A 14,784-nucleotide genomic window follows, 5' to 3' on the forward strand; every position below is an offset into this window, starting at 1 on the left:
TAGAAGGACGGAGTAGGTGTGCGATTGTGATGTTGGAAGAAGGATTCTAGGTGGCTGTGGCTGAGGTTTGTAGTGTGGTTGTTAAGTGTTGGTAGTGGTGGGGTAGTGAATGATGTGGCTGATCACTGCCCAATCAATTCTAGTGGGAAGACGCGTCGCGCCCCGCCCGCGTGCATGCGCGATTGTATACTGCAAACAGCAATGCGACATATACCAAAGTTACGAGGATCTTGGTGGCTGGGTTTGCGACCAGTCTAGGGCATTGCTAGCAGAAAGTGACGATGACGTCACTCGGTCGTGCGCGCATCTTACAACTGCATGTGCCACACATGTCACAAAGAGTAACGGCATGCCGCCACTACAGTACCATGAATCGAGATATCAGTCCACCTCCCTCGAAACGACGCAAGGTCGCGACAAACACAGCGCCGTCTCCCGGGCAAACGGCGCCTGTAAGCACGCCCGCATCTCGAACGCCCCTTCCACCTCTCAACGCAAACACATTACGCATCTTCTCTTGGAACATCGATGGCATTGCTCCATTCCTACAAAAGCCAATCACAGAGTTCTTCCAAACTTCCAAGTCCAGGACGGCGCTCAGGGATGATGCAAAGAACGCCCGGCCGACAGCCTCACTCAGAGGTTTCCTACACAGACACCAATGGCCATCCATCCTCTTCCTCCAAGAAGTCAAAATCGCCCACACAGATGAAAAGACCCAAGACGCAGTCAAAAAAGCAGTAAAATCACCCCTACCAGAAGAAGAAGGAACTCCCCATAATAAGCGCCCACTATACCACGTCCACTTCACCCTCCCCACCGACCTCCACAACGCCCGCGGCCCCAAACGCAGCGGCAAAATCTACGGCGTATGCAGCCTAATCCGGCGCGACCTCTACATCCCCTACAGAATCGCCCTCCGCACCGTAGACTGGGACGCCGAAGGCCGCATCTCCGTCGTGGAACTCCGCTCGAAGACCAGCACGGCTAAACTCGCCGTCTTCAACATCTACGCCGTCAACGGAACGGAAAACGCGTATCGCGACCCGCAGACCGGTGCGTTTAAAGGAACGAGGCATGATCGGAAACGCGCGTTTCATAAGCTTTTAGCGAGGGTGTGTAGGGAGTTGGAAGAGCAGGGCTGGGATGTACTACTCGCTGGCGACATGAACGTCGCGCCTGACGAGCGCGATGGATATCCCAAATTACGCATTTTCCCGCAAGCGCATGTTGTGAACCGCACGGATTTCCACGATAAGCTGCTGGGAGGGGGTGGGAAGGCGAAGGAGCCATTTGATGGTGTTGATGTTTGGAGGGAGTTGTATCCGCATGAGAGGCGGTATACGTATCATTCTAGAGGAAGGAAATGGGGGAGTAGCTGTGACCGGGTGGATTACTTTGTTGCGGGGAGGAAGACGTGGGAGAAGGGGTGGGTTCGGGCGGCTGGGGTTATGGATAGTGAGGAGGAGATGGGGACGAGTGATCATGTGCCTGTTTGGGTGGATGTTGAGATGAAGGAGGGGGATGGAGACCAAATGGCGTCGAAAGAGCAAGACAAGGATGCCGTAAAAATGTCATCACCCTAAGTTACACGCTTTCTCCAATCTCCACATCGACATCCAGATGTACCCACGACCCATACCCTCTTACTCCGCCTCCCCAGTATCCGCCACAAAAAACGGACTCGTCCCCATCCCATTAAACGCATTAACCTCCCACAACTCCGTCGTCCCACGCAGCACCTCATACCGATTATAATCCCCACACCCACTCCCCGTATTAACACACTCCGTCGTAATCCGACCTGCAATGCGCTCACCAACCTCCTGCCCCTCGAACCACGCACCGTGCAAGAAACCAAAGTACTCCGCACTCATCGCCTCGCCCGCAAAGTACAGCCTGCCCACATTCGCGCGAAGGTTCTGGTGCATTTCGAGTGTCGTTCCGGCAGGCCAGTTGGAGTAGGAACCGTAGGACCACGGTGTTTGGGACCAGCGCGGGTAGGTAAACGCAATGGGTTCAGGAACCGTGATGTTGGGAAACATTTTACGGAGAACGGCCATACCCTCCGCTTTCGTAGTTTCATCGTCCTGCGCTTCCACACGATATGACTGTTCGTCTACAAGCGTGGCGAAGAGGATGTTGGAACCGGGTAAATACCCTTCTGTCGATAGACTCTGCCAGACGGTGTAGTACCCACGTGTAGTGGGGTCGGCGTAGAGGAAGAATTGCTTGTCGGTTGGCCAGAAGGTTTCGTTGAATTGGAAGAAGAGTTTTGTGTAGGTGCCGAAGGAGAAGGTGGCGATGGCGGATTGCTTCCAGTCGGGGAGGGGGGGCGAGAAGGTTATGGCGTCGTTTTGGAGGACGCCGAGGGAGACGGTGGAGATGGCGTAGTCGGCTTCGATGCAGGAGTTGTCTGAAGTGAGGATGTGGACGCCGGTGTCGGAGTAGGTTATGTTTGTTACGATGGTGTTGAGGAGGAGGCGGGGGTCGCCGGGTTTGAGGAATTTGGAGGCTTGGTGCTTGAGCCAGGTGTTGAAGCCGCGTTGATCGGTGCAGACTATGAGTAAACTTGTTAGTGGCGATCTCAGGTACTTATGAAAAGATACGTACAATTGCTGACTTCGGAGAAGCCATAGTAGGTCAGGTTGTACCCTGTGATGCCATAGACGAAGCTTGACTCTTCCGGTGTCTAAGGCGAGGATATTAGCATTACTTACAACAAGTCGCTCCAATTGGCTCACCTGCGCCGTCTCCCAGTCCCACAGATAATACTCCACAGCCTTGCGCGCCGGATCGCCCTTTGGTCTCCACCCGCTTTGCCAAAGACCCGCACGGAAGCTCCTGTCTTGCAAGTTCTCGGAGAGTAGCGTTCCAGCACTTTGCTCGAAGACACTCCAATACTCTTCAAATTCGTCCAGTAAGTCCGTAAAATCTACAGCTCCCGTCTCGTTGTAGGTGGCGACGGAGAAGGAATCAGAATTTGGGCTGGAGAGGTTGACTTGTTTTGAGAAAGTCCAGACAGGGTTTTCTGGACCGTCAACGGTGTCTTCACCAAGACCAGAGATCCAGTTTGCGCCTAGCTCGACCGTGTAAGGATCGCCGTTGAAGTCGGAGCCGAACTTCGTATTCCGCATGCGGCCACCGATGTGATCTTGGTACTCGAGAATCAGGAAGTCGGTAACTGATTGATTGGCAAGCGCTTGCTACGATCCATTAGCAGCTGGCTTAGATGTAATCGTTGAGCCTCCGAAGTGTATTGAATCAGAATAATTTTGCCTTGTTCTGTTCATCTTGACACGAGTCTCAATGTAGACTTACAGCTGCTGTGATACCGGCAACTCCGCCACCGCTATGAATCATTAGTCAACCTTGGACTGCGTTTCTGAAGATGGAAACTTACATGATGGCGACAGTAGTCTTCCTACATGTGCTGTTGTTGGCCCGTCCATGGATTGCCGGCGCAGCGAATGTCAGTGGTACGAGACCAGTGGTCAACAACAACGTATTCGCCAACCTCATGATGAAAACGCTTCGAGAGATAGCTGTGAAGAATGTAAGGCTTGCTGCAGTCTTCTGCACATCGACAGATACTTAAAGCTTGACCTAGGAATGCATGCTTGAATGCATATCTAAAGTATCGTCCACTTTAGCCTCGCCTACGTTCCTTCCCCCGCATTAGTCCCACGGCAATGGCCGGGGATGGCGGTAGTAATCGAGGTACAGTAATAGCGGTTAGTCGCATCTTACCTATCACAGATAAGCATGGGTTCATGGGTTCGTGACATGGGTTCGTGATCCGGTGTTCATGTGTCGCAACGCAGATCTTAGACCTGCCTAATATGGATCAAACCTCATGGAAACCTGGAAGTAGAGTAGCAGTAGAATGACGGCTAAGTTCAAACACCGTCAGCATGGATATGCAGCTTGATTGAAAGAGCCTGGTGTGGAAGGTAGTGGGAAGGCCGATGTAGACCGGGGTTACTGGCGGGCGCCGAAGATGATAAGAGCGCCGCGTGTACCTGCTGCATGCGTGAGGTGACGTCGCTATGGATGGCATGTGCTCATCGGCGTGACCGCAGTGCTCCTGCCATTAATTTCGTTCAAGGTCGTTGTTGAATGCGAGATGATGCTGTCATAGGAAGTGCAGCGTCGATGTTAGCTGGGCGAGGCTGACCCGTAGCAACACCGCGTGAACTCAGGGAAGCTATGACCACAGAGGTCTGCTCCCACCTCCACAACCATCGCGTGATTTCGACGCGTCCACGGGTATGCGCGCGACAAGTCGAGTCTAACCGAAACATATTGAAGAGTCTGAACGCGTCCCATTACGCGAGCAGTCCAAGACACGGGAAAGGCGCAAGGTTTTCGGGACGGCACGATAGCGGGGTTTTCGGTCATGTCATCTTTCGTTCGTCGCCTTTCGCTTCCAATGTCACTCCCATTTCTCGCAGCTTCCATTGACACTCAATTGCTCTCCTGATCTTTGCTTCGTATCTCTACTATCGCGTCATTGTCTTTTCAAACGTACGGCAACACAGCCAGGATGCAGCCGAGTAGCAGAATGCCCGATCAAGGTAACGTCAGATAGCAGAACGCATGAGACCGGTGTTCGCTCGCCAGCATGTTTGCTGGCAGCGATCTGAGATATACGGTCTGAACTTGATCAGGTTAAAGCCTGCGAAAGGACTCATGCTTTGCTCCCTCGCCGCGAGGCTGCTACTAATGGCTTTAGGTCGCCGTCATGGACCCTGTTTCCAACCCGCCCGATGAAAAGAAGTCGATATTCGCCCCGAACGCGAGAAACGAAACCGGACTACCTGTCAGCGCACACGATACCGAGAATGAAGGAGCGGGACACCAGAGCAGATGGCAGGACATGTGGAAGGCGTTTGAGAGGCAGCTTGTCGCATACAACCTCGAGGCCCGCGGCATTGAGCGTGTCGAGCCGGAGGAGCGACAGGACTTGCGCTTGCTTGGATACTCTCAGGTGGCCATCATGTGGTTCAGCGTCAACCTCGCGGCGAACAACATCACGCTGGGCATGCTCGGTCCGGTCGTCTTCGCCCTCGGTTTCCTCGATTCCTGCATGCTGGCCGTCTTCGGCGCATTCATCGGCTGCCTCGTCGTCGCATACATCGCAACCTTTGGCCCGAAGAGCGGCAATCGGACTATGATCTTCTCACGATACATCACGGGCTGGTGGCCGTCCAAGGTCGTCGTCCTGCTCAACATCATCGTCTTACTCGGCTACGGCATGATCGACTGTGTAGTCGCTGGACAGATACTCTCAGCTGTTTCGGGCAACTCCATGTCCGTCGTGGTCGGCATCATCATTGTAGCCATCATTGCGTGGGCCATCACCACCTTTGGTTACCAGATCTTCCATTACTACGAGCGCTGGGCCTGGCTACCGCAGCTTATTGTTCTCTGCATACTAGCTGGAGTTGCCGGTCCGCAATTCAATATCTCCTCCGAGTCTCACGGCGACGAAGACCCAGATACTATAATCGGGAATCGCATCAGCTTCTTCGGTTTGACACTCGCTGCGGCCATCACATACGGCGGAGGAGCAGCAGACTACTTCGTCTACTACCCCGAACACGCATCTTCGTTTAAGATATTCGGCATGACCATGCTCGGTTTGATGTGCAGCTTCACCTTCGCCTTCGTCTTGGGCATCGGTCTGGCGTGCGGTATGTCGATCAATACGGACTGGGAAGCGGCATATGGGGTGTCACAAGGCGCTCTCATAGTCGAGGCATACAAACCGCTGGGCGCTTTCGGCTCATTTTGCGGCGTAGTAGTTGCCTTGGGTCTCGTCGCCAACCTCATCGTCCCTACCTACTCTTCCGGTATCGATGCCCAGATTCTAGGGCGCTACGCAAGTGTCGTACCGAGAGTCATCTGGAACACTGTTGGCGTAGTCATCTACACAGTCTGCGCACTAGCAGGGCGTGCCCATCTCGCCGAGATCTTCACCAATTTCCTTGCTCTTATGGGCTACTGGGTCTCAGTGTGGATCGCCATCACCCTCGAGGAACATTTGATCTTCCGTCGTAAGACTGGCTTCAATTGGCAAGTCTGGAACCAGAAGAAGAAGTTGCCGCTGGGCATCGCAGCCTTTACTTCGTTCGTGATCGGTTGGATCGGAGCCATCATGTGTATGGCCCAAGTTTGGTACATTGGACCAATCGCTAAGCAGGTTGGGACTTATGGAGCTGATGTATGTGCATGTGGAGAGGCAGAGATGTGCAAAGCTAATGTGAACAGATGGGCAACTTTGTTGGATTCGCATGGGCTGCAGTTGTCTACCCGCCTCTGAGGGCCTGGGAGCTGAAGCGTTTCGGCCGATGATCAGGACCTTTTCACGGCTCAGAGCGCAATCTGCTTGGAGTCGTCAGCGTAGCGACTGAAGCAAGAAGTCAATGGCGCTCTGAGTCTTCCTGTCGCACATGTCAAGCATAGCAAGTCTTTTTCACCCGTTTCTCCTCTTTCTTTCGTCATTGAACGTGCGTTGAGATAAGGTCAAGAACAATGCAGGAGTTGAATTGACAAGAGATGGCCTGGTAGCATTGTAGGTGTGCGCATTGGCGAGGAGATGTTTTTATTGCGTGCGGTGTGCGCCTCGAGACTACATGAATGGGAGACATCTTCACGCACTGTCACTTGTCGTTGTCTGGTGGGCATTTACCGACCATTTCAATGCATAATTAGGATGATGTCATCGCCTCTTGCGCGCTTTCAGATCAGAAAGAGCACACCAAACACGCATATCTTCTTCTTGGTTTCATACACGGAGCCCTGGCACAAAGGTATCGGCTTCCCTATCCGCCCGTGACATTTGTCGCATGACAACAGCGTCTGACTTGGTTGTAACTCTGCCCGCGGGCATACGTTCACTTGGGTATCAAAGGTTGTCCATTTCATATTGTCGTTGTTAGGATCCTTAGTCACTTCATATAGGGATCTTCAGTCACCTCGCATGTTCTTCTGTCGTTCCCGTTTTCGAGCCCAGTTTGCTATCTTGCGCACGGGCCTGGCAACGTGTTGTTGTTGTGGAAGTCACGGTGACTGCCTGTTGCGCTCGTCTCTGGCTTGGCGTTGTTGTGACTGCTGTCTCTCACCTCACCTCCCCACAATCAAAACAAAATCCTCCACAACAACGGACAGCTCTTCTGTCTTTTCCCATCTTTTCTCATTCCCAACTACCACCACCGACCACTGGCAACATGTCGGGCAACCTCATCGACCTCAGTGACGAGGACACCTCCTCTCAGGATACCACTGGCATCAACGGCATCCACCGTACCAACGGTCTTGTCGGCCGCATGTCTCTCTCGGAGAACCGCGCAAGGTCGCCTCCCCGCAACCACTTCGCAGGTCTCGATGTCCTCATGAGACAGAGGCAGTCTTCCACACCAGTCCCTTCACCAGCTCCGCGCCCGGTGTCGCTGCCAACCGTGTCCAACGGTGAGTGACCAGATCCATATTTGCATTACTGCATGACTGACTGACCACACCTAGTCCCTCGCTTTGCGACACGTCTCTCTTCAAGTTCGGAGATGTTCTCCCCGTTGGCTCAGCCGTACAGGGCCCCGGAGTCTGTGGCGTCTTTCCTGCAAGAGCAGCAAGAGCCCTTGACCTCCGCCCTTAGGTCTGATCAGCCGATCCCCGAGTATATCCCTGAGAACAGAATGGAGTTCAGGAGTATGATTGATACTATCAATGACTACAACAAGGCCATCGACAGCGAGTCCGATCATCGTTCTGATCACAGCTCCTGGTCGCCACCCGTCCCCGTCCCTCAAATCGAGTTATCCGTGCCTGCTGCATCTGATACACCCCCGACTCCAGCAGACTCCGTTGTGGATGCCGTTCATGATTTCGGATCCGACCAACCAACGATGGTGTGGATGACTGAGCAGGAGCAGGTGACCGTGCTAGAGGACAGGTTGGCAGCCGCTCAGGAAACCCTCGCCAGGCTGGAGCGCGAGAACGCTGAGGCCGATAGGAAGCTAGGACTTCTCGGATACCAGCTCGAGTCCACCGAGAACCAGAATGCCGCAATGTCTCGCGCTATGTCTGAGAAGGACGCCATGATCAAGAAGCAAGATCTCGGAATGAAGAAGCAGGGCGCTGATATCAAGGCCAAGGACGCTCAGCTGGTAAGGAAAGAAGTTGTGATCGCGAAACATCTTGCTGAGATCAAGAAGAATCATCGACAGTTAGGTGCTCGCAATGCGTTGATCAACAAGGCAAACCCCGGAAGTAAGTTCGAACACCATACTGTATCAAGAGGGCCTAAGCTAACTCGTCCTAGATGACAGGGTCGGTCTACATGGCGCCAAGATGGCTGCTAAGGATGCCGAGTTGGCCGCTATAGACATCAAGTTGGCCGCTAGAGATGCCGAGTTGGCAGCACTCAGGCGAACCCTTGAAGATCGCAACCGCGAGATCGAGACCGCCGAGGCAGCCATCGAGGAGGACAAGAATCTCATCATCAAGGAGCAACAGAAGGCAGCCGACCATCAGCGGATGATCGACTATTACCTCTCGCAGAATCAACACCTTGCTGACGCTGCGACTGCACGCGAGAAGACCATAGCTGATCTGCGACAAGAGCTTGTCGTCCGGAAGTTCGAGCTGACCGACGCCCAAGAGCAACGTGGAAACCGCGGCGCCATCGAGGACATCAAGGGCAAGCTTCGTGAAATGACCACTCTTTCCGATCGCCAGCGAGCTCAGCTCAAGGACGCCAAGGACGAACTCAAGTTCAAGGATGCCCGCATCATGGACCTCAGCAACAACGGCGAGCGTCTCCGTGGTGCCATCCATGTCGTCCCGCCGCGCAATGTCAAGCTCCCTGAGACCGTCGTATCATGCACGGAGTGTTACGCCATGGACCGGCGATGCGACAGCGGTACCAAGTGTCGCCCCTGCGTGGAGAACAACACCGAATGCCTGCGCTTCATGTGCTCATTGAAGTACAAGAACGGCAATTGCCCTCTTGTCCCTTGCCCACTCACTCACGATGGTCAAGGCTACCTCATGTTGCCACGACCTCGTCCTGAGTGGTGAAAAGCTCAACAACGTGAGCGAGGAAACGATTGACGAACTCTCATGAGCTTTGGTGCATACTTCTCTGGCGTCGGCGTCGGAGTTGGCATCTGTGTTTTTGAGCAAGCCTGTGGGCAGCCGAGTGCTGGCAGTTTTCTGACCGAATAGCACGACTAGGTAGAGCCTCACTAAGGAAAAAGTCTTCAAGATGAAGCATTCATGAACTTCTATTCAAGTTTGATCGTGATGACCGTTGTACATCGTGCTGTTGTGACGTCATGTGTTCGCCTTGCTAATGCTAGCATGTGGGGGCGGAACGGAAGCGCGAAGGAAGCCGCTCGCACATGATCACCATACGTATCTCGGTCTCAGAATTCTCCTTCAAATATAACGACGAGCTATTCAGAGTGCTGATCAGAGGCGTGCAGTGCATTCCGCCTCGTGCCGGGGTCTGCGTTGTCGCGCGTCGCAGACATCTGAAACCGAGTGCGGCGCGGCACCGGGCGTCTTCACAGTCAGCATGGCATCGCGGCTGCTGCCTTTCTGGTTGTGCTTGCCGTCTGCGGGTCTCTTCGTTTGATTCTTTTTCTTCCTTTACTACCTCACTCTGAATAATCCACAGCAGAACGCAATCATGGAAGAGATGCCAACGAAGGCGGGTTCGAGCGGGCGTGAAGTACGGATGGTCAGTATTGTTGCCCTAGATGTTCGCTTCATCAATTCTAATGAGAATGTAGGCTCCCGAAGAGGGATCAGGTCCCTTAATTCGACAGCGTCCACTGTGGAGAGTACCGCAACTAGGGCTGCTCGTATTCGCGATAGTATTGCTGTATTGGAATGCGTGCCCTCCCAGCCACACGACGACTTCTGACCGATCTTTATACGACACCACACCGGCCACCATCAACTACGCCAGATGTGAATCGATTGTTTCTTCTGAAGCGCGCACATTCGGCTTCAACATCTCGAACAGCGACGGACCTGAAACCCATTGGCATCTGTCCGACTCATCCAATTCCACAATTGGCAGTCGTCTCTCTGGTATCATTCACGTCCAGAGAGGCGACGTCGACCAGAACTCAGATATCGAAGTTCGGCTCGAAATCAATTCCAGCTCTACTGCAGACTACAAGAATGTTGTTTACAACCAAACTGCAACGAGCCTCAGCCTGGATTACCTTCCCTCCGACGATGACGAAGACATTTGTACAGAAATCAAGGTCGTGATATACTTCCGTCCGGAATCACCCGTGCGTCTATTGGATGTGCTCGAGATTAGGTCCGAGACATTCGACTTATGGGTTCACGACTGGGCCTGGCAGATCAACAACCTCATCACACATACTTCGCACGGCGAGTATACATACGAAGGCGGCAAAGGCCCGGACCCATTGCACCCACACAACATCGATTCCAGCTCAATAACAGGCGTCATCTGGGGCTGGTATGGCTGCGAAGGCAAATTAAAGATACATAGCAAAAGCGGGCAGATCGATCTAATGCTGGTACCGCGGTATACGTTCATCGGAAAACCGATGCGACCAAAACATATCTCGGTATATACAGTCAGCGGAGCGATCAACGTCGCTGCGCTCTGGGAATACTGGCCACAGCAGCCATTCACACACTACACGAACATTCACTCGGCTTACGGCAATATAGTCGCGGAGATACCGCATGGCTCGTTCACCAGTATCGTGAGCATCAGCGGTAACGTAAACGCGTATCTACGACCATTCGCTGCCGTGAGTCCGAATGATGAAAGCACGATTTCCACGACGACGCTGCATGGCAACACAATATTCCATCTGGACAATGCCAATCGAGAGCTCTTGGACGAGCTCTACGATCCTCTTCTCAGCACGAAGAGTTCGCACTGGGTCAGCTCTGGTGATTTGTACCTGCGGTACCCGTTCAGTTGGTTTGGAATGATGGATGCGACTGGCGACAAAGGCTCGATCAAGTTTGGGGGAAGTGCGCTAGATGAGGTAGAGGAAGGTGATGGGTTCGTTAAGGCTGTCAGAGGGAGAGGCGCGGGAAGTCGCATGGAAGCGGTTCATATTAAGGGGATGATGGATATCACACTGGGTATTTGGGATACGGATGATTGAGTAGTGTATTTGGTCGTTATATTGTTACGATTGCGAGTGCGCATGACCTTCTATCGATACATCAATCGTGTGTTGTTGCGGTCGATCAACGGGGATGGGTGATTCGAACGGACTGCTATACACGTTTCGCAAGACCAAACAACAACGCGCCATAAATCTCGCTAAGCTCTGGGCGTCCAGCACGATCGGCGGAACTGACAAGAAGGTTTCGCATTGGGGTCAGGCCTACTCAGTGAATATTTCGGTGCGTCTCCACAGCCTCACACATAATCGACTGTCTGCCTCATGACTGAGGTAGTTCTAATCAATCCTGCTACCGCCCCGTCGCTTCTCCGCCTCGCTGCTTACGTTCCTGACTATAAAGCGAGGCTTTGTCGACACCCCAGGTTTCAAGATGGTTCATCCGAAGCGCCGGGCGTTAGTGGCCCCATGCAGGGAAACTGCGCGCAGGCTGTTGATGGTGTCATGATGTCGAATCGGATCAGCAGCTCGTCCTCCTAGGAACTGGTTTGTTTGACAATTTGTAGGGGTTAGGGCCATCACAACTTGGACAATGATCGAAATATCTTAACCGAGCATTGAAACTTTCGTGGACGACGTCTTTAGACCCCAAATAGTACGCCCAATTGATGACACAGGTGGCAAGTATACACAATCGACGTGAATATGTCTGATGTCAGCTCTGTGCCGCTGAAGCGCTCCGTGAAGACGGGGTTGGGGATCGAAAGCCTGCTCGGATCGTCTCATATATGCTCACTGCTGACAGTAGACCCTTGAAGAAATGCGCAAGGTGAAAAGGTATAAGAAGATCGTAGAGAGAGAAGATAATGAAGACACCGAACCAGCTCCTCCCTTCATCTCCTCTTCTACAGAGGTTTCTTGTCAACATGTTTACGTATCAGAATTCTCTCGCCCTTGGGTCGGTACTTCTGGCACAGACGGTGTTGGGCTACCCCCAGGGCGCGGCCCTCGATCCCATATTGATCACCAGAGACAATGAGTTCATCTTTTCCGCCATCGGGGATTCCTGGGGAGTACGTAAACTCACTCAATCGCTACACATTGACTAAAGTATAACAGAGCGGAGTCCAATGGAACAACGATACCGCATACGACGGAAACGAAGACGGATGCATGCGCTTCAAGTACGCCTGGTCAACCATAGTCAACGACAGATACCAGGACTGGACACAAAACCCCGATCAAGATCCCCAATTCGAGTTCAGAGCCTGTTCCGGCGCCCATTTGGGAAAGAACATCCACGACCAAATGGACAAGTTGACACGACCGAAGATGACCATGCTCGAAGCCGGCGGGAATAATGCCGATTTCTACCCCATGGCCGACAGCTGCCTCTTCCATACCGACCCGAGAGTAGACTATGGGACTCATTACGAAGACGACGATGCTGACAGCCCGACGGGATTGTGCAGGAAGGAGATCAAGCTAGTACGAGGAAGAGTCGGAGACAACCTCAAGCAGGCCGTTATAGATACTATCGATATCTGGAGGGCCCACCCTGCTGTCAGCGGCAACGACGCAACACTCTTCATGCTAGGATATGCGCGCTTCTTCGCGCTTGACGACGCGTGCAACGACTGGGATTTTGGCAGACAGTTCCAATTCCCATGGAATGCACAGAAGGTCGTAAAAGAAATGCGACAAGAGTTTAATGATCTGGTAAATTCTACTCCCATGGCACTCTCATCTCACACACTAACGCCCCTTACCCGCTTAGGTCGACGCGGTGAACCTCGCGATCCGCTCCGCCGTCGAACAATACAACGATCCGAAGATTCGATACATCGACATCAACCCCGCCCTGGAAGGCCACCGATTCTGCGAAAAAGGTCACAGCCTCAGGGTGCAGCTCGACCCTAACAGCACCGAGGTGCATATCTTTAACAACCCCATCCGGCGGAGTATCACCATCCACGACGGCGAGAGCGTTACCACATACGAGCCCAGCGACAACCTAGACGCCCCCGGCCCACCCGAGGATATCCTTGAGAAGCTACGCGGATACCCCGAGGGCGAATCCGTGCAACAAGACGAATACACGATAACTACCTTTCGCAACCCCGAGGAACCAAACCTGAGCATGGAGGTGAAGGTTGAGCCGCAGCCTCTGAATGGTGGTAGTGGGAGCGGGAATTTCAATGGGTATATAGCGCGGACGTTGCATCCGAAACAGGATGGACACAAGGAGATTGGCGATGTGATTGTCGGGGCGCTCAAGAAGAATTATAGACCTGATGAGTCGGCTCCTGAGCCGCCGATGAACCCATCGAAGCCGACACAGCCGCCGCAGCCGGAAACTACGGTGCCTGGGTTTAATTGTCCGAGCGGATGTACTTGTAATTCTGGGGTTCCGCTTTGTTTCTAGGGTACTAGTTTGCGGGGGATAGGTGTGGTGGTTGAGGAGTCGCGAGCTGATCAGCTTTCGGCGTTGAGATGTGAGGGCGTTTCTTTCGGGATGGTTTCGAGAAACAAGATTGGATCATCGGACGCAGCGCGTCTACATCGCCTTGATAGTGCTTCTGTCAGCTTTTTGGCCTGGTGGACTACTGAACATGGACTAGTGTTTGGATGTTCGACCTTCCCTGGAGTTTGGAGTCATATTTGCCTTGGTATTGGTAACGTTATCGCATTCTGTTGCGCTTGCTCGTACGGACGTTCTTCTACTCCCGCCATACTTACATATTGCGCTCAAGCTGTCAGAGCTGATATATAAGCGCGAAGGCCGTGACGCTCCCGTGACAGGAAATGCATGCGCGGTAAAAATGGTGTGCTAATGTGAGACCTGACCGGTCGGAGCTAGGATCGATCGGCCCTCATGTCAATGGTCTGGAATCTTTGGGAATAATTTATCTGCTGGGTTCCTAACCAGTCAAGACGTCACAGTCGGTTCGCCGTGCATTATATAAGCAGTAACACAGACGAGGCTGCTCGAGGCTTGGTGGTGGTCCTGGAACTCGGCTCCGCGTGCACTGCCATTGGCCCCCAACGACCGTTCACCTTAGGGCGAGGCAGACATGATTGTGATACGAGTCACAAGTCTGGTCCTGAGACCAATCCTGGAGTTTCGCGAAGCTCTCTATTTATGGCTGAGATAAGCCCATGATCCCTGGCATTGTGGTCGATCTGGGCGTTGGTGTTCCCAAAGAAATGGATGTCGGAACCCGCCGTGGCAGAGACGTGTGAGCAATAGGAAGAGCGCGGCATTGAACGTCGCGGCACAAAGGCGATTAGTCAAGAGAGATGATGACAGAGCTAGAGTCACGAGTGTGCTGAGAATAAGGATGATGATGCAGTTGTTGGTGGATTTGCAGAGTAGCGGCGGGAATTGGGTGGGCGGCCGTGGCGGCCACGGCCAGGAACCAGCCCAGCGTTGTGGACCTCCAGGGCTGAAGCGGGGCACCATGCGCCATGCGCGAACGGCCAAACATCTCCACGTCCCCAATCCCGTCACTAATGTCGCAATTTCCTCTTTCTCTCTCCCTCGATATCACAGATGATTGAGGGCCTTATCATGCACAACACCGCCATGGTGGCGATCCAGAGTAAGCCTCCTGCTCGGCCTACCAGGCCTCCCACGAACGGAAGCTCTAAC

The 14,784-nt window shown here is 53.3% G+C and overlaps 6 protein-coding genes across 6 annotated transcripts; 5 read left to right on the top strand and 1 right to left on the bottom strand.

Annotated features, from left to right (window-relative positions):
- Positions 1–368: 368 nt before the first annotated feature.
- Positions 369–1,586, top strand: J4E83_006924 (uncharacterized protein; the record flags this gene model as incomplete). The annotated part of the gene is made up of 1 exon (XM_049333832.1): positions 369–1,586. The coding sequence occupies one exon, from the start codon at positions 369–371 to the stop codon at positions 1,584–1,586; it is 1,218 nt and encodes a 405-aa protein (XP_049187088.1).
- A 60-nt stretch (positions 1,587–1,646) lies between these two features.
- J4E83_006925 (uncharacterized protein) lies at positions 1,647–3,522 on the bottom strand (the record flags this gene model as incomplete). Its single annotated transcript, XM_049333833.1, has 5 exons — positions 1,647–2,560; positions 2,614–2,692; positions 2,745–3,206; positions 3,322–3,352; positions 3,404–3,522. 5 exons carry the CDS (start codon positions 3,520–3,522, stop codon positions 1,647–1,649), a joined length of 1,605 nt encoding a protein of 534 aa, XP_049187089.1.
- A 1,102-nt stretch (positions 3,523–4,624) lies between these two features.
- J4E83_006926 (uncharacterized protein) lies at positions 4,625–6,357 on the top strand (the record flags this gene model as incomplete). Its single annotated transcript, XM_049333834.1, has 3 exons — positions 4,625–4,654; positions 4,736–6,226; positions 6,274–6,357. 3 exons carry the CDS (start codon positions 4,625–4,627, stop codon positions 6,355–6,357), a joined length of 1,605 nt encoding a protein of 534 aa, XP_049187090.1.
- An 875-nt stretch (positions 6,358–7,232) lies between these two features.
- J4E83_006927 (uncharacterized protein) lies at positions 7,233–9,081 on the top strand (the record flags this gene model as incomplete). The annotated part of the gene is made up of 3 exons (XM_049333835.1): positions 7,233–7,473; positions 7,528–8,271; positions 8,324–9,081. The coding sequence occupies 3 exons, from the start codon at positions 7,233–7,235 to the stop codon at positions 9,079–9,081; spliced, it is 1,743 nt and encodes a 580-aa protein (XP_049187091.1).
- A 704-nt stretch (positions 9,082–9,785) lies between these two features.
- J4E83_006928 (uncharacterized protein) lies at positions 9,786–11,171 on the top strand (the record flags this gene model as incomplete). Its single annotated transcript, XM_049333836.1, has 2 exons — positions 9,786–9,793; positions 9,977–11,171. 2 exons carry the CDS (start codon positions 9,786–9,788, stop codon positions 11,169–11,171), a joined length of 1,203 nt encoding a protein of 400 aa, XP_049187092.1.
- Positions 11,172–12,305: 1,134 nt separating this feature from the next.
- On the top strand, positions 12,306–13,557 carry J4E83_006929 (uncharacterized protein; the record flags this gene model as incomplete). Its single annotated transcript, XM_049333837.1, has 2 exons — positions 12,306–12,851; positions 12,910–13,557. The coding sequence occupies 2 exons, from the start codon at positions 12,306–12,308 to the stop codon at positions 13,555–13,557; spliced, it is 1,194 nt and encodes a 397-aa protein (XP_049187093.1).
- Positions 13,558–14,784: the final 1,227 nt, after the last annotated feature.

The sequence above is a fragment of the Alternaria metachromatica genome (genome assembly GCF_023757995.1).
Source record: "Alternaria metachromatica strain BMP 0045 chromosome Unknown scaffold_16, whole genome shotgun sequence".
Taxonomy (NCBI): domain Eukaryota; kingdom Fungi; phylum Ascomycota; class Dothideomycetes; order Pleosporales; family Pleosporaceae; genus Alternaria; species Alternaria metachromatica.